Genomic DNA, 26,333 nt, shown 5'->3' on the forward strand with positions numbered 1-26,333 from the left:
GAGGGTGCAAGTGTCCAGGAATTTATCCATTTCTTCCAGGTTTACTGGTTTATGTACATAGAGTTGTTTGCAGTAATCTCTGATTGTAGTTTGTATTTCTGTGGAATCGGTGGTGATATCCCCTTTATCATTTTTTATTGCATCTCTTTGATTCTTCTACCTTTTCTTTTTTATTAATCTGACTGGTGGTCTATTTTGTTGATCTTTTCAAAAAACCAGCACTTGGATTTATTGATTTTTTGAAGGGTTTTTTGCATTTCTGTCTCATTCAGTTCTGCTCTGATCTTAGTTATTTCTTGTCTTCTTCTGGCTTTTGAGTTTTTTTTAATCTTCCTCCTCTAACTCTTTCAATTTTGATGATAGGATGTTGATTTTCGACCTTTCCTTGCTTCTCATGTGGGTATTTATTGCTATAAATTTTCCTCTACTCAGTGCTTTAAATGTGTCCCAGAGATTCTGGTACATTGTGTCTTCGTTCTCATTGGTTTTGAAGAACTTCTTTATTTCTACCTTCATTTCATTGTTTATCCAGTAAACATTCAAGAGCCAGTTGTTCAGTTTCCATGAAGTTGTGATGTTCTGAGTTAGTTGGTAATCCTGAGTTCTAATGTGATTGCACTGTGGTCTGAGAGAGTGTTATGATTTCCATTCTTTTGCATTTGCCGAGGAGTGATTTACTTCCAATTATGTGGTCAATTTTAGAATAGGTGTGATGTGGTGCTGAGAAGAATGTATATTCTGTGGATTTGGGGTGGAGATTTCTGTAAATGTCTATTAGGTTTGCTTGGTCCAGGTCTGAATTCAAGTCCTGGATATCCTTGTTAATTTTCTGTCTCAGTGATCTGTCTAATATTGACAGAGGAGTGTTAAAGTCTCCCACTTTTATTGTGTGGGAATCTAAGTCTATTTGTACATCATTAGGAACTTGCTTTAAGTATCTGGGTGCTCCTGTGTTGGGTGTGTATATATTTAGGATAGTTAGCTCTTCTTGTTGCACTGATCCTTTCACCATTATGTAATGCCCTTCTTTGTCTCTTTTGATCTTTGTTGGTTTAAAGTCTATTTTATCAGAGACTAGGATTGCAACTCCTGCTTTTTTTTTTTTTTTGCTCTCCATTTGCTTGGTAAATCTTTCTTCATCCCTTTATTTTGAGCCTATGTGTGTCCTTGCAAGTGATATGGGTTTCCTGGATACTGCACACCAATGAGTTGTGACTTTTTATCCAATTTTCCAGTCTGTGTCTTTTGATTAGGGCCTTTAGCCCATTTACATTTAAGGTTAGTCTTGTTATGTGTGAATTTGATCCTGCCATTTTGATGCTAGCTGGTTGTTTTGGCTATTAGTTGACACAGTTTCTTCATTGTGTTGATACTCTTTATCATTTGGTACGTTTTTGGAGTGACTGGTACTATCTGTTCCTTTCTATATTTAGTGCTTCTTTCAGGAGCTCTTATAAGGCAGGCCTGTGGTGACAAAATCTCTCAGTAATTGCTTAAAGGATTGTTCTTAAAGGATTTTATTTCTCCTTCACTTATGTAGCTTAGTTTGGCTGGATATGAAATTCTAGGTTGAAAGTTCTATTCTTTAAGGATGTTGAATATTAGCCCCCACTCTCTTCTGGCTTGTATGGTTTCTGGGGAAAGATCCACTGTGAGTCTGATGGCTTCCCTTTGTGGGTAACCCGACCTTTCTCTCTGGCTGCCCTTAGCATTTTTCCCTTCATTTCAATCCTGGTGAATCTGATGATTATGTGCCTTCAGGTTGCTCTTCTTGAGGAATATCTTTGTGGTGTTCTCTGTATTTCTTGGACTTGAATGGTGGCCTACCTTGCTAGGTTGATGAAGTTCTCCTGGATAATATCCTGAAGAGTGTTTTCCCACTTGGATTTATTCTCTCTCACATTTAGGCATATCTATCAACGTAGATTAGCTCTTTTCACATAATCCCATATTTTTTGGTGGTTTTATTCATTTCTTTGCACTCTTTTTTCTCTAATCTTGCCTTCTTGTTTTATTTCGTTGAGGTGATCTTCAGTCTCTGATATTCTTTCTTCTGCTTGGTCAATTCAGTTATTGAAACTTGTGTATACTTTGCAAAGTTCTCATGTTGTATTTTTCAGCTCCATCAGGTCATTTATATCTTCTCTAAGCTGTTTATTCTTTTTAGCATTTCATCTAACCTTTATTCAAGGTTCTGAGTTTCTTTGCATTGGGTTAGAACATGTTCTTTTAGGTCAGTGAAGTTTGTTATTACCCACCTTCTGAAGCCTGTTTCTGTCAATTCATCAGACTCATTCTCCATCCAGCTTTGTTCCTTTCCTGGTGTGGAGTTGTGATCCCCTGGAGGAGGAGAGGCATTCTGGTTTTTGGTGTTTTCATCCTTTTTACACTCATTTCTTCCCATCTTTGTGGATTTATCTACCTGTGGTCTTTGTAGTTGGTGACATTCTGATGGGGTCTCTGAGTGGATGTCCTTTTTGTTGATGTTGAAGGTATTTCTTTCTGTTTTTGTGTTTTCCTTCTGTCAGGTCCCTCTTCTGTAGGCCTGCTGGAGGTCCACTCCAGACCCTGCTTGCCTGGGGATCACCCACAGGGGCTGAAGAACAGTAAGGGTTGCTGCCAGTTTCTTCTTCTGTTATCTTCATCCCAGAAGGGTATCTGCCAGATGTTAGCCTGAGCTCTCCTTTATGAGGTGTCTCTTTGGATATACAGGGATCAGGGGGCTGCTTGAGGAGACAGTCTGTTACTTATAGGAGCTCAAGTGCTGAGCTGGGAGGTCCATTGTTCCATTCAGAGCATCTAGGCAGGTATATTTAAGTCTGCTGCAGCGGAATTCATAAATGCCTTTTCCCTTAGGTGCTTTGTCCTGGGAAGGTTGGGCTTTATTGATAAGTTCCTGACATGCTCCTGCCTTTTTTCATAGATGCCCTGCCCAGTAAGGTGGTAGTCTAGCCACAGCCTGTCAGCAGAGGCATTACTGAGCTGCTGTGGGCTCTGCCCAGCTGCTCTGTGAACTTCCTGTTAGAACTGCCTTGGTAATGGTGGGTTGCCTCACTAATGGTGGACTGCCTCGGTAAAGGCAGACTGCCACAGTAATGGTGGACTGCCTTGGTAATGGCTGATGACCTTCCCCCCACTGAGCTGGGCTGTCCTGGGTCCATATGAGCTTGCTGCGAAACTCTCAATCCATAGCGTTTCAGATTGCTGGTCTTTGCTGGGGGTGGGACCCACTAAGCCATATCACCTGGCTCCCTGTTTCAGCCCTGTTTTTTTTTTTTTTTTTTTCAGTTGAATGGGTGGCTCTGTATCCCAGGTGTTCCAGGTGCCTGTTGAAATGGCTGCCTGGATTTGCGTGATTTTTTGTGTGGAGATCCGCAGTGCCAGCTGAAATAGCCATGCTGGAAACTAATGGCACTTTTCAGTTCGGGAATCTCCTGGTCTGTGGACAGTAAAAACTCATTTGGAAATGCGGTGATCACTCACCCTCTGTGTTCTTCTTGCTGGGAACTGCACTCCAGAGCTGTTCCTATTTGGCCATCTTGGATCTCCCTTCACTGTTTTTCAGTTCATTTCTCACTATTTAGATTCTGGAGAGAATCTTGACCCAGGAAATGGAAGATTCAGTTTTGGGTCCTGCTGTACTACTCACAGGGTGCTCATACATCCTCTTGAATTACTAGTTTCTGGGGCTCATTTTTCTTCTATGAAATTGAAATTAGGATACTGGCCTTGAGTAATTTAGACAGTTTTAGTGAGGAGCAATAGAAATAATATATGAAAAGTGCTTTGTTACTCACAAAGTCCTGTGCAATTGTAAGGTATTATGTTTAATATCAGAACTCAAGAAAATTTCTATATTAATTGAAATAATCTGCAAATGGTTCTAAGTAGCTATCTATACTTGGCACTATGTGTCCAAGATACATATATATGGCTCTTAGGTTTAAACGGTTAGACTGTTTGGTCCACATGGAATACTGTAGGGTGGGGATGGATTCCTCACCTTCACTTTCAGCTTCATATGCTTTCCCTATTGCCACTTTCTAGATCCCTGTTTATTATCATATCAAAAAATAACAAAAATAGGCTGGGCACAGTGACTCACACCTGTAATCCCAGCAGTTTGGGAGGCCGAGGCAGGTGGATCACTAGGTCAGGAGATTGAGATCATCCTTGCCAATATGGTGAAACCCAGTCTCTACTAAAAGACAAAAATGAAAACAACAACAACAAAAAACCTCAAAAAACTAGCCGGGCATGGTGGCATGTGCCTGTAGTTCCAGCTACTCAAAAAGCTGAGGCAGGGAATTACTTGAACCTGGGAGGTGGCGGTTGCAGTGAACCGAGATTGCTCTGCTGCACTCTAGCCTGGTGACAGAGCAAGACTCCATCTCAATAATAATAATAATAAAAATGTGTAGTAGTACCACCTGAAGAATGACTGCAACTCTTTAGAAAAAGTGAAGTAAACTTGTGCTTCTAATTAAGGTTAGTTGTAGAGCAAATTAGAATGCATATTTTGTAAAGCAAGTTAAAGGTTTCATTAAAAATTATAGAGCAGTAATGATACAATTATAGCGGTAAAGCTAATGCCAAAAAATATTGCTCTGTGATGGTGGCATCCCAAGCCTTAGATTTTGTCCTCAATAATTCCTTGGCTGAGTCAAACTATACATTTCTTTTTCTCCAAACATTTTACTGTGACTAGCAGTTGTTTGAGCTTTGCTTTTGAACATTTTCTAGTGAGGAGGTGGAGGGAAATTGTTCAGGGAGGGTAAGAGTTTCACTCATGTCTTTTAAAACTACACCTTCTGGGCCGGGCGCGGTGGCTCAAGCCTGTAATCCCAGCACTTTGGGAGGCTGAGGCGGGTGGATCACGAGGTCAAGAGATTGAGACCATCCTGGTCAACACGGTGAAACCCCGTCTCTACTAAAAATACAAAAAATTAGCTGGGCATGGTGGCGCGTGCCTGTAATCCCAGCTACTCAGGAGGCTGAGGCAGGAGAATTGCCTGAACCCAGGAGGCGGAGGTTGCGGTGAGCCGAGATCGCGCCATTGCACTCCAGCCTGGGTAACAAGAGCGAAACTCCGTCCCCCCCCAAAAAAAAACCAAAAAAAAAAAAAAACTACACCTTCTTCAGGGTAGACTCTGTGCTCCAGGGGAAACTCTGACACTCCACTTTACCAGCTGCTTTGCAGGGAGCCAGCGTTCCTGGTGAAGCATATTATGCTTTCTGATGTGTCCTGTGGGAAGCGTTTTGACAAATCTCTCATTAGCTGTGTTATACATGTATGAGACATAAGAAATTTGTGAGTAGCTAGAGTGTAAGACATTGAATGACAGAGTGCTTACTTCCTCTTTCTTTAGCATATTCCCAGAACCCCTCATATACTACCCTTGCATAGATGAGATGCTCAGCAAAAGGAGTTATTAATATAAAAACATTTCCTTTCTTTTTTCCTTGTCAATTTGTCCATGTTGGTTTCATACTAAAGTAGTTCAGAAGTCAATTGTGTAGCTTTACTATTGCCCTTTCTAAAGGGACTCAAACCTACATACGAAAGAATCTCAATATGTAAGCCTTTGTGTGGTTAACATTTCTGTCTACTGCCTCAGTGCTATGGATTTAAGTGATACTTTTCATGGTGACTGGAATGAGATGTAGTGATTCATCGTTGCTGTTTAACAGAACTAAGACAGCATAAATACTGTGCTGATCCTATTTCTAGTTGCCTTCACCTGTCCTCCCATCATCTAAGAAGTCTGCATAAGAACATTTTAAATATGGGCATCTGTTTGTGTCCCTAGTTTGTACAAGTAGAATACCAGTTAGAATGCAAACAACCTGCTAGTTTCTTTCCTAATAATGCCATACTTACTAAACAGTAGATCCACTCTCTATGCATGTCCCACCATTGCCACATTTCATTAAACTGCAGGGAGAAGTATGACACTGGCCAACACTGCGTCCAGCATTTGGGTGGCCCTCAGGATTTCCCAGGTCTCTGAAATGGCCATCCTTCTCAGTGCGAACTTGAAGAGTGAAAATACAACCTTGAAGAAAGGCAAAAACACGTCATGTTAACAAACATAAGAATTAGATAAAACAAGAAGATGATTATTTTTCATTTTTAAAGTAAAAGTTTTTCAAAATACAGTAATACATGTAAATTTTAAAAGAAATATGAGAAGACAGAAATGTACAGAGAAAAATTTTTTTAAAAAGTCATTCATGATATCATTACTTCAGAGAAGACTATTAACACTTTGGTGTGTGTGCGTGTATGTGTGCGTGTGTGTGTGTGTAGTATTTGATTTTTTCTATGCGTAGTCATATTTTCTTTTAAACAAAAGTGTAATTTGCATTAAGCTGTAGAAAATATAATATTATACCATAAAAGTTGATCATAAATACCATTAACTTTTCTCTTGTAGTAGTAACTATTGTAAAATTATGGCATAATATTTCTTTATATCAAAATATATTTAATAAGCCTATAATTGTTGTACCATTGACTCATTTACACTTTTTGCTATTAGAAATCAAATTGTAATGAATATCTTATGTGTATATCTTTTTGCGTTTTAAAATTATTTTCTTAGTACACATTTCTAGAAGTAGAATTACTAGGGTAAAAGATACAGATGCTTTGAAGTATGCCCAGGTGTCCCCCATAGATATTTTTCAGAACTGGACTGAGCACACTGGAATACCCCCTTCTTCAAAGGCACTACCATGCATGGGATCACCATTCCATTTCATTTTTACATGCGATAGCGGATAAAATACTACTTTCCTATCTTTAGTTGAGTATCAAAAGTCTTTTAATAATTCTATTGGTAATTCATAATATATATCATAATTTGTATTTATAGTATGTAAAGAGAGTCTCTTTATATAATAGCACATTAGCTATTTGTGATCTATTGTAAATAAACTTTCTCCAGTTTACTATTTGGCACTCAATATTGCTTATGGCAGTATTTTTATTTTTTTAGGTAAAGAAGTTTCTATTCATGTTGTCACATTTTCTCTTTTTTCTTTTAGAGATTTTGCCTTTGTACACATCTTTAAAGGAACTTTTTGTGCCCTAAGATTAGATAAATATATATAAACAAAAGGGACAGTTCAGTGAAGAATTTGAAATGGAAGTGTTTGGAATCTTGACATGTATTGTAATTTTGCTCTTCTCCTTTAGCAGTTACTTAGAATTTATTTGCGAAGTTCTTTCAAATAAATAGGAACTTCAACCATAAATAAGGTCTTTAAAATGATAAAGGAAAGGCAAGATTGAATTTTATTTTCAAAACATTTAAAAAAACTAAAAGCATGAAGTAATTTCTCATGGTGAACAAAATGGGTTCAGTTTTGGAAGGTAGAGAACGTACTTTCCAACTTAGTTTTCACTGACACTTCTATTGACAAGCACTGTTCTCAGCATGTATCAATATTTTCTCATTATGAGAGAGCAGTGATTATTTTTCCTCAGGGTTAATCTTTGTTCTTCCTCAAAGTACCGCCATTTACTATTATACACACACACTCACACACGCACACGCACACACATACACCCCATCACCAAAATACTGTACTGACTAAAGAAATGAATGAATGCTAGCTGCTTTACAAATGAATAACCAACAAGCTCAATCAACAAAGCAGGGTTTCCTATGCCTTTTGCAGAGTGAAATACACTTTGCAGAGAGCAAAAATATAAGTAGGTAATGGAGTCAGGGGAGTCTGAGTTCAGATATGATCTCTGCCACATAATGGCTAGATAATGCAGTCTATCTGAAGCTAATATTTTTCGCTTTAAGATGGAGACCAAAGTAGCTATTTCCTGAGTTAGGAGGAATAAATAATATATATATAAACTATCTGTGCAATGCCTATAAATTAGTAGGTCCTGGGTTCCACACCGCTATTCCACATTCTATCATACCATCTCAGATATTTTCTACTTCTACTGCATAAAATTGCAGATTTCTTCTAGCAAAAATTATAGGATGCTAATACTGAATTTTTAAATTTTTTATAATCATACACCAGATTACTTTGTTAAATGACTACAACTTAATGTCTGAAAGTGTTCATTTTAAACCATTTCTTTTTTATATGGATAAATAAAATGCTTTTGTTATAAGGAACTAGTGAAATATGTTTTTGGCTAAAAATGTGGCAATGCTATGTTTAGAGAAAGAGTTAGCCAATACAAATAGCTAAATGTATTTATTTTACAGAGACATGCTTCATGTTTAGGGAATGTGTTCTCTTTCCTGGTCCACAAGGGGATGTAGTTTTAAGGGGAAGAACTTCCCAGCGCCATGTCCCCCTCCCGTCTTTCTCCATCCAGGAGATTTAATGGTCTCTGTTTTAATTTTTGTGGGGGCGAGAAGAATCAAAAAGTCAATCACTCCAGTGGAAGTTCTAAGGAACTCCTTTCATTGGCCCAGGGTCTTGGAGAAGGAGGGGGTTCCTCCCAGGTTAAAAGTCTCCTTCCACACCCCTCAGACTCCATGTTTGGATCCCCTTCCACCCTCGTGGAAGCTGTCTTTCTATCTCCTGGAATTTCCCTCTGGAGTCCCCTTCCGCACTCTCTCATGGAAGCCTGTCTTCCCCTCCTAAACTCCATCTCTTCTTCTATTGCCTTCCACTCCATGTGGAAGCTGCTTTCCTCTCCTGGACTCCATCTGTCTGGATTCTCTCACTTAGTGTGAGAGTTAGCTGTTTCTTTCTCTCTCCTTCTCCTGTTTCTCTTTTTCTACTTAAATAAATCACTTTCTACAAATACTTTTTAGTCCAGCATTTACTGTGCACTGCACCATTGTCTCCTCTCCCATTCTTGGGTAGTGATAGATGAAGAACCTGAAGAAACGTCCTCTCAGGGGAACTGAGGGCTCCCCTCAATGCCTGAATCCCCACAATGTCAGTCGACATATCATGTTTTTAGAGCAATTGGAGTGATTAAAGTGGAAGAGATTTGTGGAACATATATCATTTTATTTTTATTATAGTAGATAAACGTAATCTGCTTGGTGTAGTTCCATGAAACAGATATTCAGTACATAACACATATATCCTGTATGTGATATGGAGCCATGAGCCATGTGTATATTGAAAATTAGACTGACTAGGTACCAAATAAGTAATAGCCTTTTTTTTAAATAGCAGAAGGTTTTTAAATTAATTGCAGTAAACTCATTACATTTTTCCATATGGGCTCTTGTTTGAAGAATCTCATATGATTAAAAAAGGAAGAAAGAAAAAATTGAACTCACAAGAAACTGAAAGCACTGACAGTGTTGGCTATTTTTAGATGAGAATAACTCTCCTTTACAGGGTTATTAAGGAATCTGAGTCTATCTCATGTCCACTCTATTCAGTTGAGTGGTAAATATTTAATAACCTCCATATCAATGGTCACCAGTTGCTGTAGCACTAGAAGCTTATATTCTGTTCGTGTTAAGTCCAAAGGGTGGGTAGGGTTGGCATCAAGGTGTGTTGGCAAACAAAGTACAAGATTGTGCAGAAGATTTTAATAGGCAAGGCCTGGAAGTAGCAACTATTACACCTGCTGACATTTCCCTGGCCAGAACTCAGGCACATGGTCATGCATAGCTGTAAGAGAGTCTGGGAAAGATCTGGTGGTAACAACATGTCACGAGCATGTGTTATGTGAAAGCACCATTCCATGTGCTATGGAGCTCTGTTATCAGTCAAAACTACAGCTCTGTTCTCCATAAGCTTACTAAATTCTAAATTAAGACGTACATTCTCTAGGCATATAATTATACTAGGTATGAAACACTAAGTGGGAAAGGACTTGGAGCTCCAAAGGCTACAGAGAGTTTACTCACAATGAATGAGCTCAGAGAGTAGGCTGTCATTAAGGAGGTGTGATATGAGCTGGCTTTCCAGGCAAATGGAATTTGAAGAGGTGGAGAATGCTGATTTAAGCATGGGCCCTGAGGCAGCAAAAATAAGACATACAGACATAAGGCATAGTTGATTTTATGTGCCAACTTGACTGGACCATAGGGTGCCCAGATACTTGGCCAAATATTGTAGGGTGTGTGTGTGTGTATGTGTTTTAGGATGAGATTAACACTTATATTGATAGACTGAGTAAAGCAGATTGCCCTCCCCACTGTGGGTGGGCCTCATTCAGTCACTGAAGACTTGAGTGGAACAAAAAAGAGGGAGTTCTTCCTGTTTGGTTGCTCTAACTGTTATGTTGGTCTTTTCCAGCTTTCATACTTGCACTGAAACATTGGCTCTTCTTGGGTCTTGAGCCTGATGGCTTTCAGACTGGAACTCACACCATTGGCTCTCCTGGTTCTCAGGGCTTCAGACTCAGGCTGGAGCCACATCAATTCTCCTGGGTCTCTAGGTTGCTGACTGTGGATTTTGGGACTTCTCAGCCTCCATAATCATATGAGCTAATTCCTTATAAAAATCTCTCTCTCTCTCTCTCTCTCTCTCTCTCTCTCTCTCTCTCTCTCTCTCCATACATGATTGCTTCTGTTTCTCTGGAGATGCCTAATATAGACATATTTTACTGAATTAAAAATCAGTGAAAGCAAGATAAGTATAGAAAAAATATTTGGGTTTTGGAATGCCAGGTGTATGAATCCATTCTCACTTTGAGATTTAATTGGCTCATGGCTCATGGTTCCACAGGCTGTACAGGGAGCATGGCTGGGGAGGACTCAGGAAACTTACAGTCGTAATGGAAGGTGAAGAGGAAGGAGGTATGTCTTACATGGCTGGAGCAGGAGGAATTCAGTGAAGAGGAGGTGCTACACACTTTTAAACAACCAGATCTCATGAGACTCACTATCACAGGAACAGCAAGGGCGAAATCTGCCTCCATGATCCAGTTACCTCCCACCCGGCCCTTCCTCCAGCATTAGGAATCACAATTTGACATGACATTTGGGCAGGGACACAAATTCAAACCATATCAGCATGCAAGAAATTCAGTTATTATTCTAGAGTTGACTGGGTGTCTGTTGCATTCTAGAGCAGCAAAATGGCATGATACATTAGTATAGCAATAGTGTTCTGATGTGTCAGTTAATCAGGGAAGGCTGAGTTGTCAAAGATGACAGTAAGCCTGTGGTTTTAACTTCAGCTGCATCAGAATCACCTGAAGGGCTCATTAAAATACATATTACTGGCCCCATTCCCTGAGTTTCTGGTTCAATTAGAATTTGCATCTCTAGCAAACTTCCCTGTGATGCTGATATTGCTCGTCCAGGGACAACATTTTGGGAACCAGGATTGTACAAAGGATTCAAACAAGTATTGGAGAGACTCGTAGAAATAGTAAATGAAATAAGTAAAGAAGTATATTCAGGAAAGGCATTTGTAATGAGGATGAGAGGTTTGATTTCAGTTATTCTGCTTCTATAGCTGCCTTTAGCACAATTAACAGCTCAGCAAGATTATCTACAGGCAACAGAACTTCTAGTGAAGGACCCACTTATTTTCACTTGTGGCCTAACCAGTTTTACTTTTTAATTCCCCTGATTCCTCCTTTCCCTTCTTCTTTATCTTATTTTCTTCTTTCCTTCATTCTATGCCCAGTCAGTCTGATACCACCATTCATGAGCCTCACTCTGAGAACTCTGCAGCTTTGTAGCAGATGAAACTTTGGAAGGCAGAGGAGAGGAGAATTGCTCTTATTAGGGCAGATAAACCAGTAAGGCACTGAGTATTTGGTAGATTTAGACTGTTTAATGTGATTAATCTCAGTACCTTTATGAGCATTAAAGGTCATAGAAAAAATAGTTGATTAAAAGCCATTTTTTAGAACAAAAACGAATTGGCTTTAGTAGCAGTAATTATTTGTATTTTAGATCGAGAACTTTGGGTTAGAGTTACTTATCAAGAGTTTATAGAAATTGGCTGGGCATAGTGGCTCATGCCTGCATTCCCAGCACTTTGGGAGGCTGAGGCCGGTGGATGGCTTAAGCCCAGGATTTCGAGACCATCCTGCGCAACTTGGAAAAACACTGTCTTTACTAAAAATACAACAATTAGCCAGGTGTGAAGATGCAATTCTCAAGTTCATGGAGAGTAGGCAAGACCTAGTTGAATGGCTGAGGACACCATGAGAACAGTCCTTTGACCAAGTACCCTGGGACTAGGATCGACTGAAAGCTGTTTTCACCAAATGAATTGTTATAACAATTTAAAGCATGTTTTTATTTTATTTTATTTATTTATTTTTTTTGAGATGGAGTTTCACTCATGTTACCCAGGCTGGAGTGCAATGGCGCGATCTCGGCTCACCGCAACCTCCGCCTCCTGAGTTCAGGCAATTCTCCTGCCTCAGCCTCCTGAGTAGCTGGGATTACAGGCATGCACCACCATGCCCAGCTAATTTTTTGTATTTTTAGTAGAGACGGGGTTTCACCATGTTGACCAGGATGGTCTCGATCTCTTGACCTCGTGATCCATCCGCCTCGGCCTCCCAAAGTGCTGGGATTACAGGCTTGAGCCACCGCGCCCGGCCTGTTTTTATTTTATAACTCTACTACAACGTAACTCAGCATTGAAAGGATATGTTAGCTGGGTTTGGTGGCTCAGCTACGTGGGAGGCTAAGGTAGGAGGATTGATTGAGCCCTGGAGGTGGAGGTTGCAGTGAGCTGAGATGGCAACACTGTATTCCAGCCTTGGTGACAGAGTGAGATCCTGTCTAAAAAAATAAAGTAAAATGAAATAAAGAGTTTATAAAAATGTAGAAGCCTCGATCAGATAATCTTTTATTGTGTGATTTGATTGTGATTCTGCAGACAAATGTGATATCCTTACTCTAATTATTCTTTCAGAAAATTCTATTTGCTTTGCTTCATTATGATTAATGAATATGGTGGCTTCCGCATCCTTTTGTGCAAACTAATACAGGAACAGAAAACCAAATACCTCATGTTCTCACTCATAAGTAGAAGTTGAACAATAAGAACACATGGACACAAGGAGGGGAACATCACATACTGGGGCCTGTCAAGAGCTGGGGGGCAAGAGAGAGATAGCATTAGGAGAAATACCTAATGCATGCAGAGCTTAAAACCTAGATGTTGGGTTGATGGGTGCAGCAAACCACCATGGCACGTGTATTCCTATGTAACAAACCTGCACGTTCTGCACTTGTATCCCAGAACTTAAAGTTGAGAGAGAGAGAGAGAGAATTAAAAAAATATACTGTGTTTTCCAAATCTGGGAGACTTGTTAAAATGCAAATTTTTAGGCCCCACTGTAAAGATTTCAATTCAATAGTTCTTGGGTAGGTTTCAGAAATCTGTATTTTAAAGAAGTGATTCTATATTATTCTTCAGCACCAGTAGAGATCAGCTTTGGGAACCATGGATTTGTGGCACAGTTGCAATTTGGTTGTCATGGTAAGTTGGTAACAATAATCCACAATTTATAATAAACAGTAAATGCTAGTTTAGAGTGGAGGGAGGCATTAAGAAAGGATCCAACAGATGAATAATAAAATTAGGGGGTCTCAAGGTCCTGAATTTTCTATAGGACTGTGGCATAAGTGGCAATTCACAAAAAGGCTTGTCCAAGATTCCCTTCTTCACTTAGGACTGTAGCAGTTGACATACCTCCAGGAGGGTGCAATCTTAGTGTTTCTGTCAGAGAAAGGGCCAGCTATATGTGTGGTGATCTTAGGCTCATTGCCACACTTAAGGAGAAAATGACAGGTCTCGATGAAAACCTCTTTTTGGTCTCATCATTAAGGTATGAAGAAAAATTCCTAATAGAATGGAGTAAACACCACCAAAGGAAACCAGGAAGCATTGGACTTCAACAAATATGCAAATGTTGAAACCTATGATAGCAGGATAGAGTAATGAGTTAACATTTATTTGATCCTTATTGAATGCTGGTTTTTGGGCTAAGAGCTTAACAAAAATATTTTACTTACTTGATCAATCCACCAAACCCTATGGAGTAGGCATTTCTATTTTGCAGAGGAGAAAATAGAGGTGCAGATAATCTAAACAACAGGCTTATGAAGTTATGAAGCTGATAGGTGACGGTGTCTGCATCTGAAGACAAACTGATTTCAGAGTCAGTGCTGTTAACCTGTTTGTGTTGCAGAGAAAGATGAGCAAGCACCTGACTGGAGCTGTGCCTCTCCCACATCCAGCACCATCCGCACTGCTAACACATAGGACTATCTCTAACTAGGCACTAATCTGTGTTCTCTTTCCATTAACTTGAATATAATGTTTAAAAAAACTCATTGATTTGTTATGCCTTTACAATCCTTTTCATACCATCTCCTGCTGTGAAAGAATCATTGAACTCTCTATTACAGTTAGCGCAATAATATGCTGTAAACGATTCTTTAAGTCACCTTTTGAGAATCTGCACTGATTACAGATTCAAGGAAAAAGTTTCTTTGAGAGCCTTGACAAAATAATTTTATTTGAACCTGACCTTGTATTATGCTGGATTAGCTGTGTTGTTTTCTTATGTTTCAAGTACATGGCCTCCTGCATTTGTGTTTAGGCAGAAGTCAATCAAGGTTGGGAAAAGAATGCAATAAAGTAGACAGATAACTCCAATGCCTGAGATGGTGCTTGATGATAGCCCCTGTCTCTCAGTGATCCTGGTCTCTGGCCCTTTACTTCTCACGGAGAGTAGCCTGGACCTGGTTGAGTGGCTAAGGACACACAGTAAGAACAGACCTTTGACCAAATGCCCTGGGACCTGGATCTACCAAAGATTATTTTCACCAAATAAGTTATTATAACAATTCAAAGCATGCCTTTATTTTATAACTCTATTACAGTATGAATCAGCTTTATAAGGAAGATCCAAGCCTGTATTCCTATTTGAACACAGGAAGACAGACTGTGGCAATAAGATTGCTCACCCAAGCACAATGTTCCCCTTAATCCTCTCGGCTTGTTGTGGCCTCTGTGGGGCACCCCTTGGTGGTAAGGATGGGTTGACTGCAATCTGTCTCTTGCCTTTTAAATTCCAAAGTTAGATGGAGTTTTAAATTTTACTGTGACTCTTTAAGGTCTACCATGCTCAGCCTGTATTAAAAAGCACCCTGTATAAAAAATTAACCATACTCCTGGTTCACTAAAATCATGCTCTCCATTTCCCTTTTCCCATTGAACTTATTGCATTATACGACTATATAATTAACTAATTACATTTAGTGTTCCTTTCTCCAACTAGAATGAGTGCAGAAATCTGATTTGTTCATTAAAGGATTCTAAACATCCAGTACATATGCAGTAAGTCGTCAACAAATAGTTAATGAGGCTGGACGTGGTGGCTCATGCCTGTGATTTCAGCATTTTGGGAATCCGAAGTGGCTGGATCACCTGAGGTCGGGAGTTTGAGACCAGCCTGACCAATATGAAGAAACTCCATCTCTACTAAAAATACAAAATTAGCCAGGTGTGGTAGAGCATGCCTGTAATCCTAGCTACTTGGGAGGCTGAGGCAGGAGAATCGCTTGAATCCGGGAGGCGGAGGTTGCGGTGAGCCGAGATTGCGCCATTTGCACTCCAGCCTGGGCAAGAAGAGCGAAACTCCGTCTCAAAAAAAAAAAAAAAAAAGTAAATAAATGTTTCTGATTAAAATTAAACTTTGTTCAAGTCTGAAAGCAATCCATATAGCTGATTTGGTAAATAGAAGTATATTCTTTAAAATCTTTTTATCCCTCACATTTGAAATAAGTAGTTATAGCATAAAAAAAGTCCATGCCTTACCTTGAAAACCATTTTTAAAATCTGCTCCATTTGGTAAGAGATCTGGAGTGTATTCGCTGTAGCCACCTACATAAAACTGACTGAAGACATTGAGACCAACCAATCTTCCTGGGGCGATAATGGATTTATTTTTATGATCATCTACCTTCAAAAGGAGAAAAAAATCAAAACCTATTAAAAAAGAAATTAATTCCTCAGGGTGAACTGTTAAAATACTCTTTTGTTATTTCCCATTAACTTGGCATGAAAAATTTACGAAGACTTGAATTGTGAAGAAATCAAAAATATGATACCACTCAATTCTTTGCTTCTCTGCTGGCGTCTGTTACTAGGGATATATTAATATAGCAGTCATGGTTTTGCATTTCAATAAAAATCAAAGTTCTTCAAAGATTAGGTCCTGGCATCCTGCTGATTCCCCTCCATTTAGCCTTCCCCCTGTCTTATCCATTTTCCATAGAACCACGAGTCATTTATCAAAAATTAGAAATCAACATGGTACCCACCTTCCTGTTTTAAGTAGCTCTTCATAGTTCTTTGGATAAAAATATAAACTCCTTAGCACATCTAAGTCCTTTGATAATATAGACTTTATCTGTGCCTAACCACTCTTCCCCCCCCAACCCCCTCACCTGAAAACCATGCTGAACTACTTGCATTCCTTAAGCTAATACTGGCCACTGTTCTCTTTCCTAACTCCTATTTGAAGTTATGCTCAAGCATCACCTTCTCTGAGAAGCACTTACTGAATTCTGTCTCTCACCCTTATCTATACTAGTCATCCCTCTTATTTGTTCTTATCCTACTTAATTGTAATCAACTCTCTATTCTCCTAGTTGGTACAATAGTTTGTGAGCTTTGTGAATGTAGGCATCATGGGCTGTTCACCACTGAACCTTAGCACGGATCTGACAATATACTAGTATTCAGTTTGTGGAATAGATGAAGGAATGACTCTTTACCTTCAGCCAGCCCTCTTGGAAGAACTTCCCCAGATGAACAGTGTGGACTCCAAGGCTCAGATTGAGGGGCTCGCTCTTAAGGCTTGCTATGCCAGACCCCAGGTTATACCTGTAAACCACACTGCCATTGAGCAGGCCCACAGAGAGGAAGTCATCGCCATTCAACCCTGGAATGAGAAGGCATATGAGGAATGCTCACTGAGAGGAGTTCAGGAGTTCTGTCGGCTTTGTTTTACTGACTGGTTCTGAATTATAGCTCAGTATGCTAAGTTATAATACACATTTAGTCTTTTGTCAACAGTTAGGTGCATATGCATCTGGCTATTGGTATTCCCAGCCCCAGAAACAGAGCACAAAGAGTTTATGTCTTTGAAGCCATGAAGGTCCTGGTCAGTCTGGGGAATGATCGATGATCAACTAAAAAGCTGACTGGGGTTTAAATCTCCTTTTGTCAGAGTGAAATTCAGGGTGCACTTTGCAATAAAGAGAACTTCACAATGGAATAGAACTGCTCAGGTAGCTAATGAGATTCGAAAGGCTGAGATGACCTAGCGTTGGCTTTGAAGTTCTCTCTGTGATTTGAGAAAAGCATAAAGACCAATTTATTCCTATGATTGTTCAGAATTTGTTATCATTATTTTGTTACAAAAGCTCTTAACCATGCCCCGTGGCCATTTAAACGGGGGTTGTTTCTGTGTTCCCTCTCCTCTCACTCTCCTTCCATTAGTTCAGAGCCATCCATGCAATACGGTGAGTTCCAGGACCCAGAGCACTCAGGAAACAGTTCTTATAGACCCACAGGACAAGGGAAGTGGTTGGGAAAGACCCAGAATTAATCACTAGGGGAAGGTGTTAGCAGTATCCTTGGTGGGATTAAGAAGTTCCGGGATGATCAGTCGGTATACAGCAAGAGATCTGTTCACAGGAAGCAGGGACCCAAATGTGTCACCCAGCTTCTGAAAGGTGTGTTAGTGAGTGGGGCAAAAGACGAATTCAATACAGAGGCTAGCAGTAAGGAAACTGAGGCAAAGACTTCTGCTGAGAGGAAGAACATAAGAACCCCCTAGAAGTAAGAGGTTTAAGCATAGGGGAAAAGGCTGAATTGAGTCCTTGACATAGAAAAAATTTACTAGGAGTATGCGCAGCTTCCTGATTCTGCATTTATAGGAATGATGCTTTGTCTGTTGATGGGGCTTTTATTCTTGCCTTAACCTGGGTAAAGGAGAGAAAGATCTGTAGGGATGCAGGTTTCCAGATAGGGTGGAGAGAGGTGGGCTTCCTGAAACACTGGAAAGTGAAAGACAGAAATATTATTTAGAGTTACTTGAACACTGCCTCTGTTTTTCTAAAGGGTTTGCCATGGACCCTGAGCTGGGTTACTTTTGAAAACTCTCTAGGTGAGTCTTATATGCAGCCACGGGTAAGAAAAACTGTATTAAGTGATCTACCATTGACCAAGTACATTGAGAACTTATGGCAAGTCTCTTTTTCTTTCTCTCATTCTGGTGATTTCTTACCACCTGCAATGCTGCATCAGGTTAGCTGGGTTGTATATTTAAAGTGGAAAGTTATATGTTTCAGGAGAAAATGTAGATTCATGAAGGTAGTCAAAGAGGCAGAAAGGAGAAAAACTCTTACTAGAGATTGGAGATAGTCTTTCAGGCAGCTGTTGGGATAGAGAAGAAATTGGGAGGGGTGCAGGAGGAAACTTGTGAGATGTTTCTGTGTATTGTGAATAGGAATTTTGCTGAGAGATTCTGGAGGGGATCTGAATTGTCTTTCAAATTGTCCAGGAGTCAGTATTCTGCCAGCTGAACTATAAGGCACTGCAAGGGCATATTTATTTCAACTATATCCTTCTTTCCTTTCTGTCTTATGCTCTCCTTCCTCCAGTTATTGAAAGCCCATTTCATGCCAGGAGCATCATTATCCTTAGGCCCTTGACAGCCTGGTCTGGAGGAGACAGGTTTGTTTCAAGTTCCGTGAGGAGCAGGGTAGAAAGTGAGAGCAGCCACTAAGCCAGGGTGAGGAGGAGGGCTAGGAAAGCAAAAGCCTGATTTTTGAGTTGGTTTCTGAGGTCACCCAGAAAATGACAAGCAAGAGCTTGTTAGATGAAAAAAGAGGAGACAGGGAAGAGTGGTTTTTTTTTTCTAAGTGCTTATTCAGCATTTTCATATATACGTGTGTGTGTGTGTGTATATATATATACACACACACACACACACATATATATACACACATACACACACACAAATATATTTGGCAATGTAGTTTGCTGCCTGCATCCCCATCACCTATATTTGGCATTTCTCCCCATGTTATCCCTTCCCAACTCCCTACCCCCTATTTTCCCTCCCCTAGTCCTCCCACACAGACCCCAGTGTGTGATGCTCCCCTCCCTGTGTCCATGTGTTCTCATCATTCAACACCCACCTATGAGTGGGAACATGTGGTGTTTCATTTTCTGTTCCTGTGTCAGTTTACTGAGAATGATGGTTTTCAGTTTCATTCATGACCTTACAAAGGACATGAACTCATTGATTTTTATGGCTGCATAGTATTCCATGGTGTGTATGTGCCACATATACACCATGTCCAGTCTATCATCAATGGGCATTTGGGTTGGTTCCAAGTCTTTGCCATTGTAAACAGTGCTGCAATGAATATTCGTGTGCATGTGTCCTTATAATAGAACAATTTATAATCCTTTGGATATATACCCAGTAATGGGATTGCTGGGTCAAATGGAATTTCTATTTCTAGATCCTTGGGGAATCACCACACTGTCTTCCACAATGGTTGAACTAATTTAAACTCCCACCAACAGTGTAAAAGTGTTCTTATTTCTTCACATCCTCTCCAGCATCTATTTTCTCCAGATTTTTAAATGATCGTCATTCTACCTGGCATGAGATGGTATCTCAATGTAGTTTTGATTTGCATTTCTCTAATGACCAGTGATTTTGAGCATTTTTTCATATGTCTGTTGGCCTCATATATGTCTTCTTTTGAAAAGTGTCTGTTCATATCTGTTACCCACTTTTGAATGGATTTGTTTCTTTTTTTCTTGTAAATCTGTTTTAGTTCTTTGTAGATTTTGGATATAAGTCCTTTGTCAGATGGGTAGATTGCAAAATTTTTTTCCCATTCTTTTAGTTGCTTGTTCACTCTAATGACTGTTTCTTTTGCTGTGCAGAAGCTCTCGAGTTTAATTAGATCCTATTTGTCTATTTTGGCTCTTGTTGCCAATGCTTTTGGTGTTTTAGGCAGGAAGTCCATGCCTATGCCTATGTTCTGAATGGTTTTGCCTAGGTTGTCTTCTAAGGTTTTTATGGGGTTAGGTCTTATGTTTAAGTCTTCGATCCACTTGGAGTTAATTTTAGTGTAAGGTGTGAGGAAGGGGTCTAGTTTCAGCTTTCTGCATGTGGCTAGCCAGTTTTCCCAACACCATTTATTAAACAGGAAATCATTTCCCCATTGCTTGTTTTTGTCAAGTTTGTCAAAGATCAGATGGCTGTATATGTGTGGCATTACCTCCGAGGTCTCTATTCTGTTCCACTGGTCTATAATCTCTGTTTTGGTATCAGTACTAAGCTGTTTTGAATACTGTAGCCTTGTAGTATGGTTTGAAGTCAGGTAGTGTGACGCCTACTGTTTTGTTCTTTTTGCTTAGAATTGACTTGGCTATGTGGGCTCTCTTTTGGTTCCACATGAAGTTTAAGGTGGTTTTTTCCAGTTCTGTGAAGAAGGTCATTGGTAGCTTGATGGGGATAGCATTGAATCTATACATTACTTTGGGCAATATGGCTATTTTCATGATATTGATTCTTCCTAACCATGAGCATTAAATGTTTCTCCATCTGTTTGTGTTCTCTTAATTTTGTTGAGCAGTGGTTTGTAGTTCTTCTTGAAGAGGTCCTTTACATCCTTTGTTAGTTGTTTTCCTAGGCATTTTATTCTCTTTGTAGCAATTGTGAATGGCAGTTCATTCTTGATTTGGCTCTCTTGAAGTCTGTTATTGGTGTGTAGAAATGCCTGTGATTTTTGCACATTGATTTTGTATCCTGAGACTTTGCTCAATTTGCTTATCAGTTTAAGGAGATTTTGGACTGAGATGATAGGGTCTTCTAAATATACAATCATGTTGTCTGCAAATACAGACAATTTGACTTCCTCCTTTCCTAATTGATTACCCTTTATTTCTTTTTCTTGCCTGATTGCTCTGGCTAGAACTTCCATTACTATATTGAATAGGAGTAGTGAGCGAGGGCATCTTTGTCTAGTGGCAGACTTCAGAAGGAATGCTTCCAGTTTTTGCCCATTCAGTTTGATATTGGCTATGGGTTTGTCGTAAATAGCTTTTATTATTTTGAGATGCGTTCTGCCAATACCTAGTTTATTTAGAGTTTTTAGCATAAAGCACTCTTGAATTTTGTCAAAGGCTTTCTCTGCATCAATTGAGATAATCATGTGGTTTTTGTCTTTGGTTCTGTTTATGTGGTGAATTACGTTTATAGACGTGTGTATATAGAACCAGCCTTGCATCCCAGGGATAAAGCCTACTTGATTGTGATGGACAAAATTTTTGATGTGCTATTGCAATTGGTTTGCCAGTATTTTATTGAAGATTTTCACATCTGTGTTCATCATGGATATTGGCCTGAAGTTTTCTTTTTTTGTTGAGACTCTGCTGGGTTTTGGTATCAGGATGATGTTGGTCTCATAAAATGATTTGGAGAGGATTCCCTCTTTTTGGATTGTTTGGAATAGTTTCAGAAGGAGTGGTACCAGCTCTTCTTTGTATGTCTGGTAGAATTTGGCTGTGAACCCATCTGGACCTGGGCATTTTTTGGTTGGTAGGCTGTTAATTGCTGCCTCAACTTCTGCCCTTGTTATTGGTCTATTCAGGGTTTTGACTTCTTCCTGGTTTAGGCTTGGGAGAGTGTAAGTGTCCAGGAATTTATCCATTTCTTCCAGGTTTACTTGTTTATGTGCATAGTTGTTTGTAGTAATCTCTGACGGTAGTTTGTATTTATGTGGAATCAGTGGTGATATCTCTTTTATCGTTTTTTTATTGCATCTATTTGATTCTTGTCTCTTTTCTTTTTTATTAATCTGGCTAGTGATCTGTCTATTTTGTTGATCTTTTCAAAAAACCAGCTCCTGGATTTATTGATTTTTTGAAGGGTTTTTTTTGCGTCTCTATCTCCTTCAGTTCTGCTTTGGCCTAGTTATTTCTTGTCTTCTACTAGGTTTTGAGTTTTTTTGATCCTGCTCCTCTAGCTCTTTCAATTTTAATGATAGGGTGTTGATTTTCGATCTCTCCTTGCTTCTCACGTTGGCATTTATTGCGGTAAATTTTCCTCTAGACACTGCTTTCAATGTGTCTCAGAGATTCTGGTACGTCATGTCTTTGTTCTCATTGGTTTAGAAGAACATCTTTATTTCTGCCTTCATTTCATTGTTTATCCAGTCAACCTTCAAGAGACAATTGTTCAGTTTCCATGATGATGTGCAGTTCTGAGTTAGTTTCTGAATTCTGAGTTCTAATTTGATTGCACTGTGGTCTGAGAGACTGTTTGTTATGATTTCCATTCTTTTGCATTTGCTGAGGAGTGATTTACTTCCAATTATGTGGTCAATTTTAAAGTAGGTGTGATGTGGTGCTGAGGAGAATGTATATTCTGCGGATTTGGGGTGGAGAGTTCTGTAAATGTGTATTACGTTTGCTTGGTCGAGGTCTGAGTTCGAGTCCTGGATATCCTTGTTAATTTTATGTCTCGTTGATCTGTCTAATATTGACAGAGAAGTGTTAAAGTCTCCCACTATTATTGTGTAGGAATCTAAGTCTATTTGTAGGTCATTAAGAACTTGCTTTAAGTATCTGGGTGCTCTGTGTTGGGGATGTATATATTTAGGATAGTTAGCTCTTCTTGTTGCATTGATCCTTTTACCATTGCGTAATGCCCTTCTTTGTCTCTTTTGATCTTTGTTGGTTTAAAATCTATTTTATCAGAGACTAGGCTTGCAACTCCTGCTCTTCTTTTGCTCTCCATTTGCTTGGTAGATCTTCCTCAATCCCTTTATTTTGAGCCTTTGTGTATCCTTGCATGTGACATGGATTTCCTGGATACAGCACACCAATGGATTTTGACTTTTTATCCAGTTTTCCAGTCTGTGTCTTTTGATTGGAGCATTTAGCCTATTTACATTTAAGGTTGATATTGTTATGTGTGAATTTGATCCTGCCATTTTGATGCTAGCTGGTTGTTTTGCCCATTAGTTGATGCAGTTTCTTTATTGTGTCGATGCTCTTTACCATTTGGTATGTTTTTGGAGTGGCGGGTACTGGTTGTTCCTTTCTAGATTTAGTGCTTCTTTCAGGAGCTCTTGTAAAGCAGGCCTGGTGGTGATGAAATCTCTGAGTAATTGCTTCTTCATAAAGGATTTTATTTCTCCTTTGCTTGGGAAGCTTAGTTTGGCTGGATATGAAATTCTAGGTTAAAAGATCTTTTCTTCAAGGATGTTGAATGTTGGCTCCCACCCTCTTCTGACTTGCAGGGTTTCTGCTGAGAGGTCTCGTGTGAGTCTGATGGCTTCCCTTTGTGAGTAACCTGATCTTTCTCTCTGGCTGCCAGTAGCATTTTTTACTTCATTTCAACAATGGTGGATCTTATGATTATGTATCTTTGGGTTGCTCTTCTTGAGTAATATCTTTGTGGTGTTCTCTATTTCCTGGACTTGAATGTTGGCCTGCTTTGCTAGGTTGGGCAAATTCTCCTGGGTAATATCCTGAAGAGTGTTTCACAGCTTGGATTCATTCTCTCTGTTACATTCAGGTACACCTATCAAAAATAGATTAGGTCTTTTCACATAATCCCATATTTCCTGGGGGGTTTATTCATTTCTTTTTACTGTTTTTTCTCTAATCTTGCCTTCTCATTTTATTTCATTGAGCTGATCTTCAACCTCTGATATCCTTTCTTCTGCTTGGTTGATATGGCTATTGAAACTTGTGTATGCTTTGCAAAGTTCATGTGTTGTGTTTTTCAGCTCCATCAATTCGTTTATATTCCTCTCTAAGCTGTTCATTCTTGTTAGCATTTCATCAAACCTTTTTTCAAGGTTCTTAGTTTCTTTGCATTGGGTTAGACCATGATCTTTTAGCTTTGAGAAGTTTGTTATTACCATCTTCTGAAGGCTGTTTCTGTCAGTTCATCAGACTCATTCTCCATCAGGCTTGTTCCCTTGCTGTTGAGGAGTTGTGATCCCTTGATGGAGGAGAGGCATTCTGGTTTTGGGTATTTTCATCCATTTTGCACTAGTTTTTCCCATCTTTGTGGATTTATCTACCTGTGGTCTTTCTGGTTGGTGACTTTCAGATGGGGTCTCTGAGTGGACGTCCTTTTTGTTGCTGATGAAGTTATTTCTTTCTATTTGTTAGTTTTCCTTCTAACAGTCAGGCTCCTCTGCTGTGTGACTGCTGGAGGTCCACTCCAGACCCTGCTTGCCTGGGGATCACCTGCAGTGGCTGCAGAACAGTAAGGGTTGCTGCCAGTTTCTTCTTCTGTTATCTTTGTCCCAGAAGGATACCCAACAGATGTCAGCCTGAGCTCTCCTTTATGAGATGTCTCTTTGGTTATATATGGGGTTGGGGAGTTGCTTGAGGAGACAGTCTGTCCCTTAAAGGAGCTCAAGTGCTGAGCTGTGAGCTCCATTATTCTGTTCAGAGCTGCTGGGCAGGTATGTTTAAGCCTGCTGCAACAGAACTTATAACTGCCTTTTTTTCCCAGGTGCTCTGTCCTGGGAAGGTGGGGCTTTATTTATAAGTTCCTGCCATGCTGTTGACTTTTTTCAGAGATGCCCTGCCCAGCAAGGAGGTAGTCTAGTCACTGTCTACCAGCAGGGGTTTTGCTGAGCGGCTGTGGGCTCTGTCCAGCTGCTGTGTGAACGTCCTTGCAGTTTTCTTTATAGGGGTATAGTTAGAACTGCCTCAGTAATGGCGGTCTGCTTCAGTAATCTCAGTAATGACGGACTGACTCTGTAATGGCAGACTGCCTCAGTAATGGCGGACTGCCTCAGTAATGGTGGACTGCCTTAGTAATGGTGGACTGCCTCAGTAATGGTGGACTGCCTCAGTAATGGCAGACTGCCTCGATGTGGACTGCCTCGGTAATGGCGGACACCCTTCCCCCCCACAGAGCTGGACCGTCCCAGGTCCAGCTGTGCTTGCTATGAAACTCTCAATCCAGAGCATTTCAGATTACTGGTCTTTGTGGGGGTGGGACCAGACGAGCCAGATCACCTGGCTTCCTGTTTCAGTCCCCTTTTACTCAGTTGAATGGGCGGCTCTGTCTCCTAGATGTTCCAGTTGCCAATTGAAATGGTGCCTGGATTTGTGTGAGTTTTTTTGCAGAGACCAGCTGCACAGCCTGAAACAGCCGCACTGGAGACTTGTGGCACTTTTCCACCTGGGAATCTCCTGGTCTGTGGGCAGTAAAAATTGATTTGGAAATGCAGTGATCACTCACCCTGTGTATTTTCACTCAGAACTGCAATCCAGAGCTTTTCCTATTTGGCCATCTTGGATACTCCCCCAAGAGTGCTGTTTAAATCAGAAGGGAGTATTTTGCAGCAACCCAGAAGGGGCAGAGAAGAGCAGGGTATGCTTAAAAATTGTGGGAATGTGGGCTTGACTGGCATTTAGTGCCTGTGGCAGGAAAGGAAACTGAAAAGACAGAAAGGGCTATACCTTTAAGGGCCTAATATGCTACAATGAAGGATTTAAGTATTTGACCAGAGACTCTTAGGAACCATGAAAAGATTTTGAATAAGAGAAGTGTATTTGATCTGAATGTTAGAAGAATCTCCTGGTAATGTTGAGGATAGAATATAGAGGTAGATAAGGAGGTTCATTAGAAAGTCTTTCAAGTGATTCAGAAGAGGAAACGACACCTAAATATGTTAAATACCTAAATAAAGTAAGGTAGTGACAGAGGGGACAGAAAAAAGGGGAGGAAATTTGCTTGGGACTTGGAAGGAAAGTTTGAAAGGACAGATCAATTCAGGTGAAGAGTTGAGGGTGTTTCTGCAGAATCTGGCCTAAAGAACCAGGTGCAGTAGGAGGGTCAGCCATGGCGTTAGGAGCCTAGGAAAGGAACAGTCTGGGGAAAAAGGCTGACTTCAGTTTATAGGTGCCCTTGCCTACAGACCTGTACTAGGGCAAAGGACTGGGGATGCACCCAGAGGAGGGGACAAAGAGAGCCAGGGAACCAATCAGCCCAGCAAGCAGATGATAGCATCCTACTCCCATGCCATGGGTCTTTCAGGTTGCTTTCCTTTCTTCTGCTATTCCTTCCACTCTAGACTTTCCCTGGGTGTCAACTCTGGTAGTGAATGATGGAGTAGGTAAGAGGAAGAAAAGCAATTTGCGTCCATGGCTAGTATTTAGAATGTGACTTGGAAATGTTCTAGAGTATTTGCAAACCTATAAGTCTTTTACAATCATTGAGGGAGTGTTTCAAAAATACACTTTCTAGAACCTGTCTTATGCCACTTGCTTGAGAATCTTTGAAGCTAGATCCTAGAAATAATTTTAAAACAGAATCCCCAGTT

General features: G+C 40.0%; 1 protein-coding gene across 1 annotated transcript in view; it reads right to left on the minus strand.

Annotated features, from left to right (window-relative positions):
• LOC108301579 (eyes shut homolog) overlaps positions 1-26,333 on the minus strand; it is a 1,388,593-nt gene that overhangs the window by 55,103 nt on the left and 1,307,157 nt on the right. Inside the window, exons 27-29 of the mRNA XM_017524691.2 lie at positions 16,719-16,885; positions 15,757-15,901; positions 5,882-6,056 (exon numbers count right to left, since the gene is read on the minus strand). Coding sequence (XP_017380180.2) covers positions 5,882-6,056; positions 15,757-15,901; positions 16,719-16,885 — 487 coding nt within the window. The remainder of the gene's footprint in view (positions 1-5,881; positions 6,057-15,756; positions 15,902-16,718; positions 16,886-26,333) is intronic.

Source organism: Cebus imitator, unplaced genomic scaffold (assembly GCF_001604975.1).
Source record: "Cebus imitator isolate Cc_AM_T3 unplaced genomic scaffold, Cebus_imitator-1.0 Scaffold36, whole genome shotgun sequence".
Lineage (NCBI taxonomy): Eukaryota > Metazoa > Chordata > Mammalia > Primates > Cebidae > Cebus > Cebus imitator.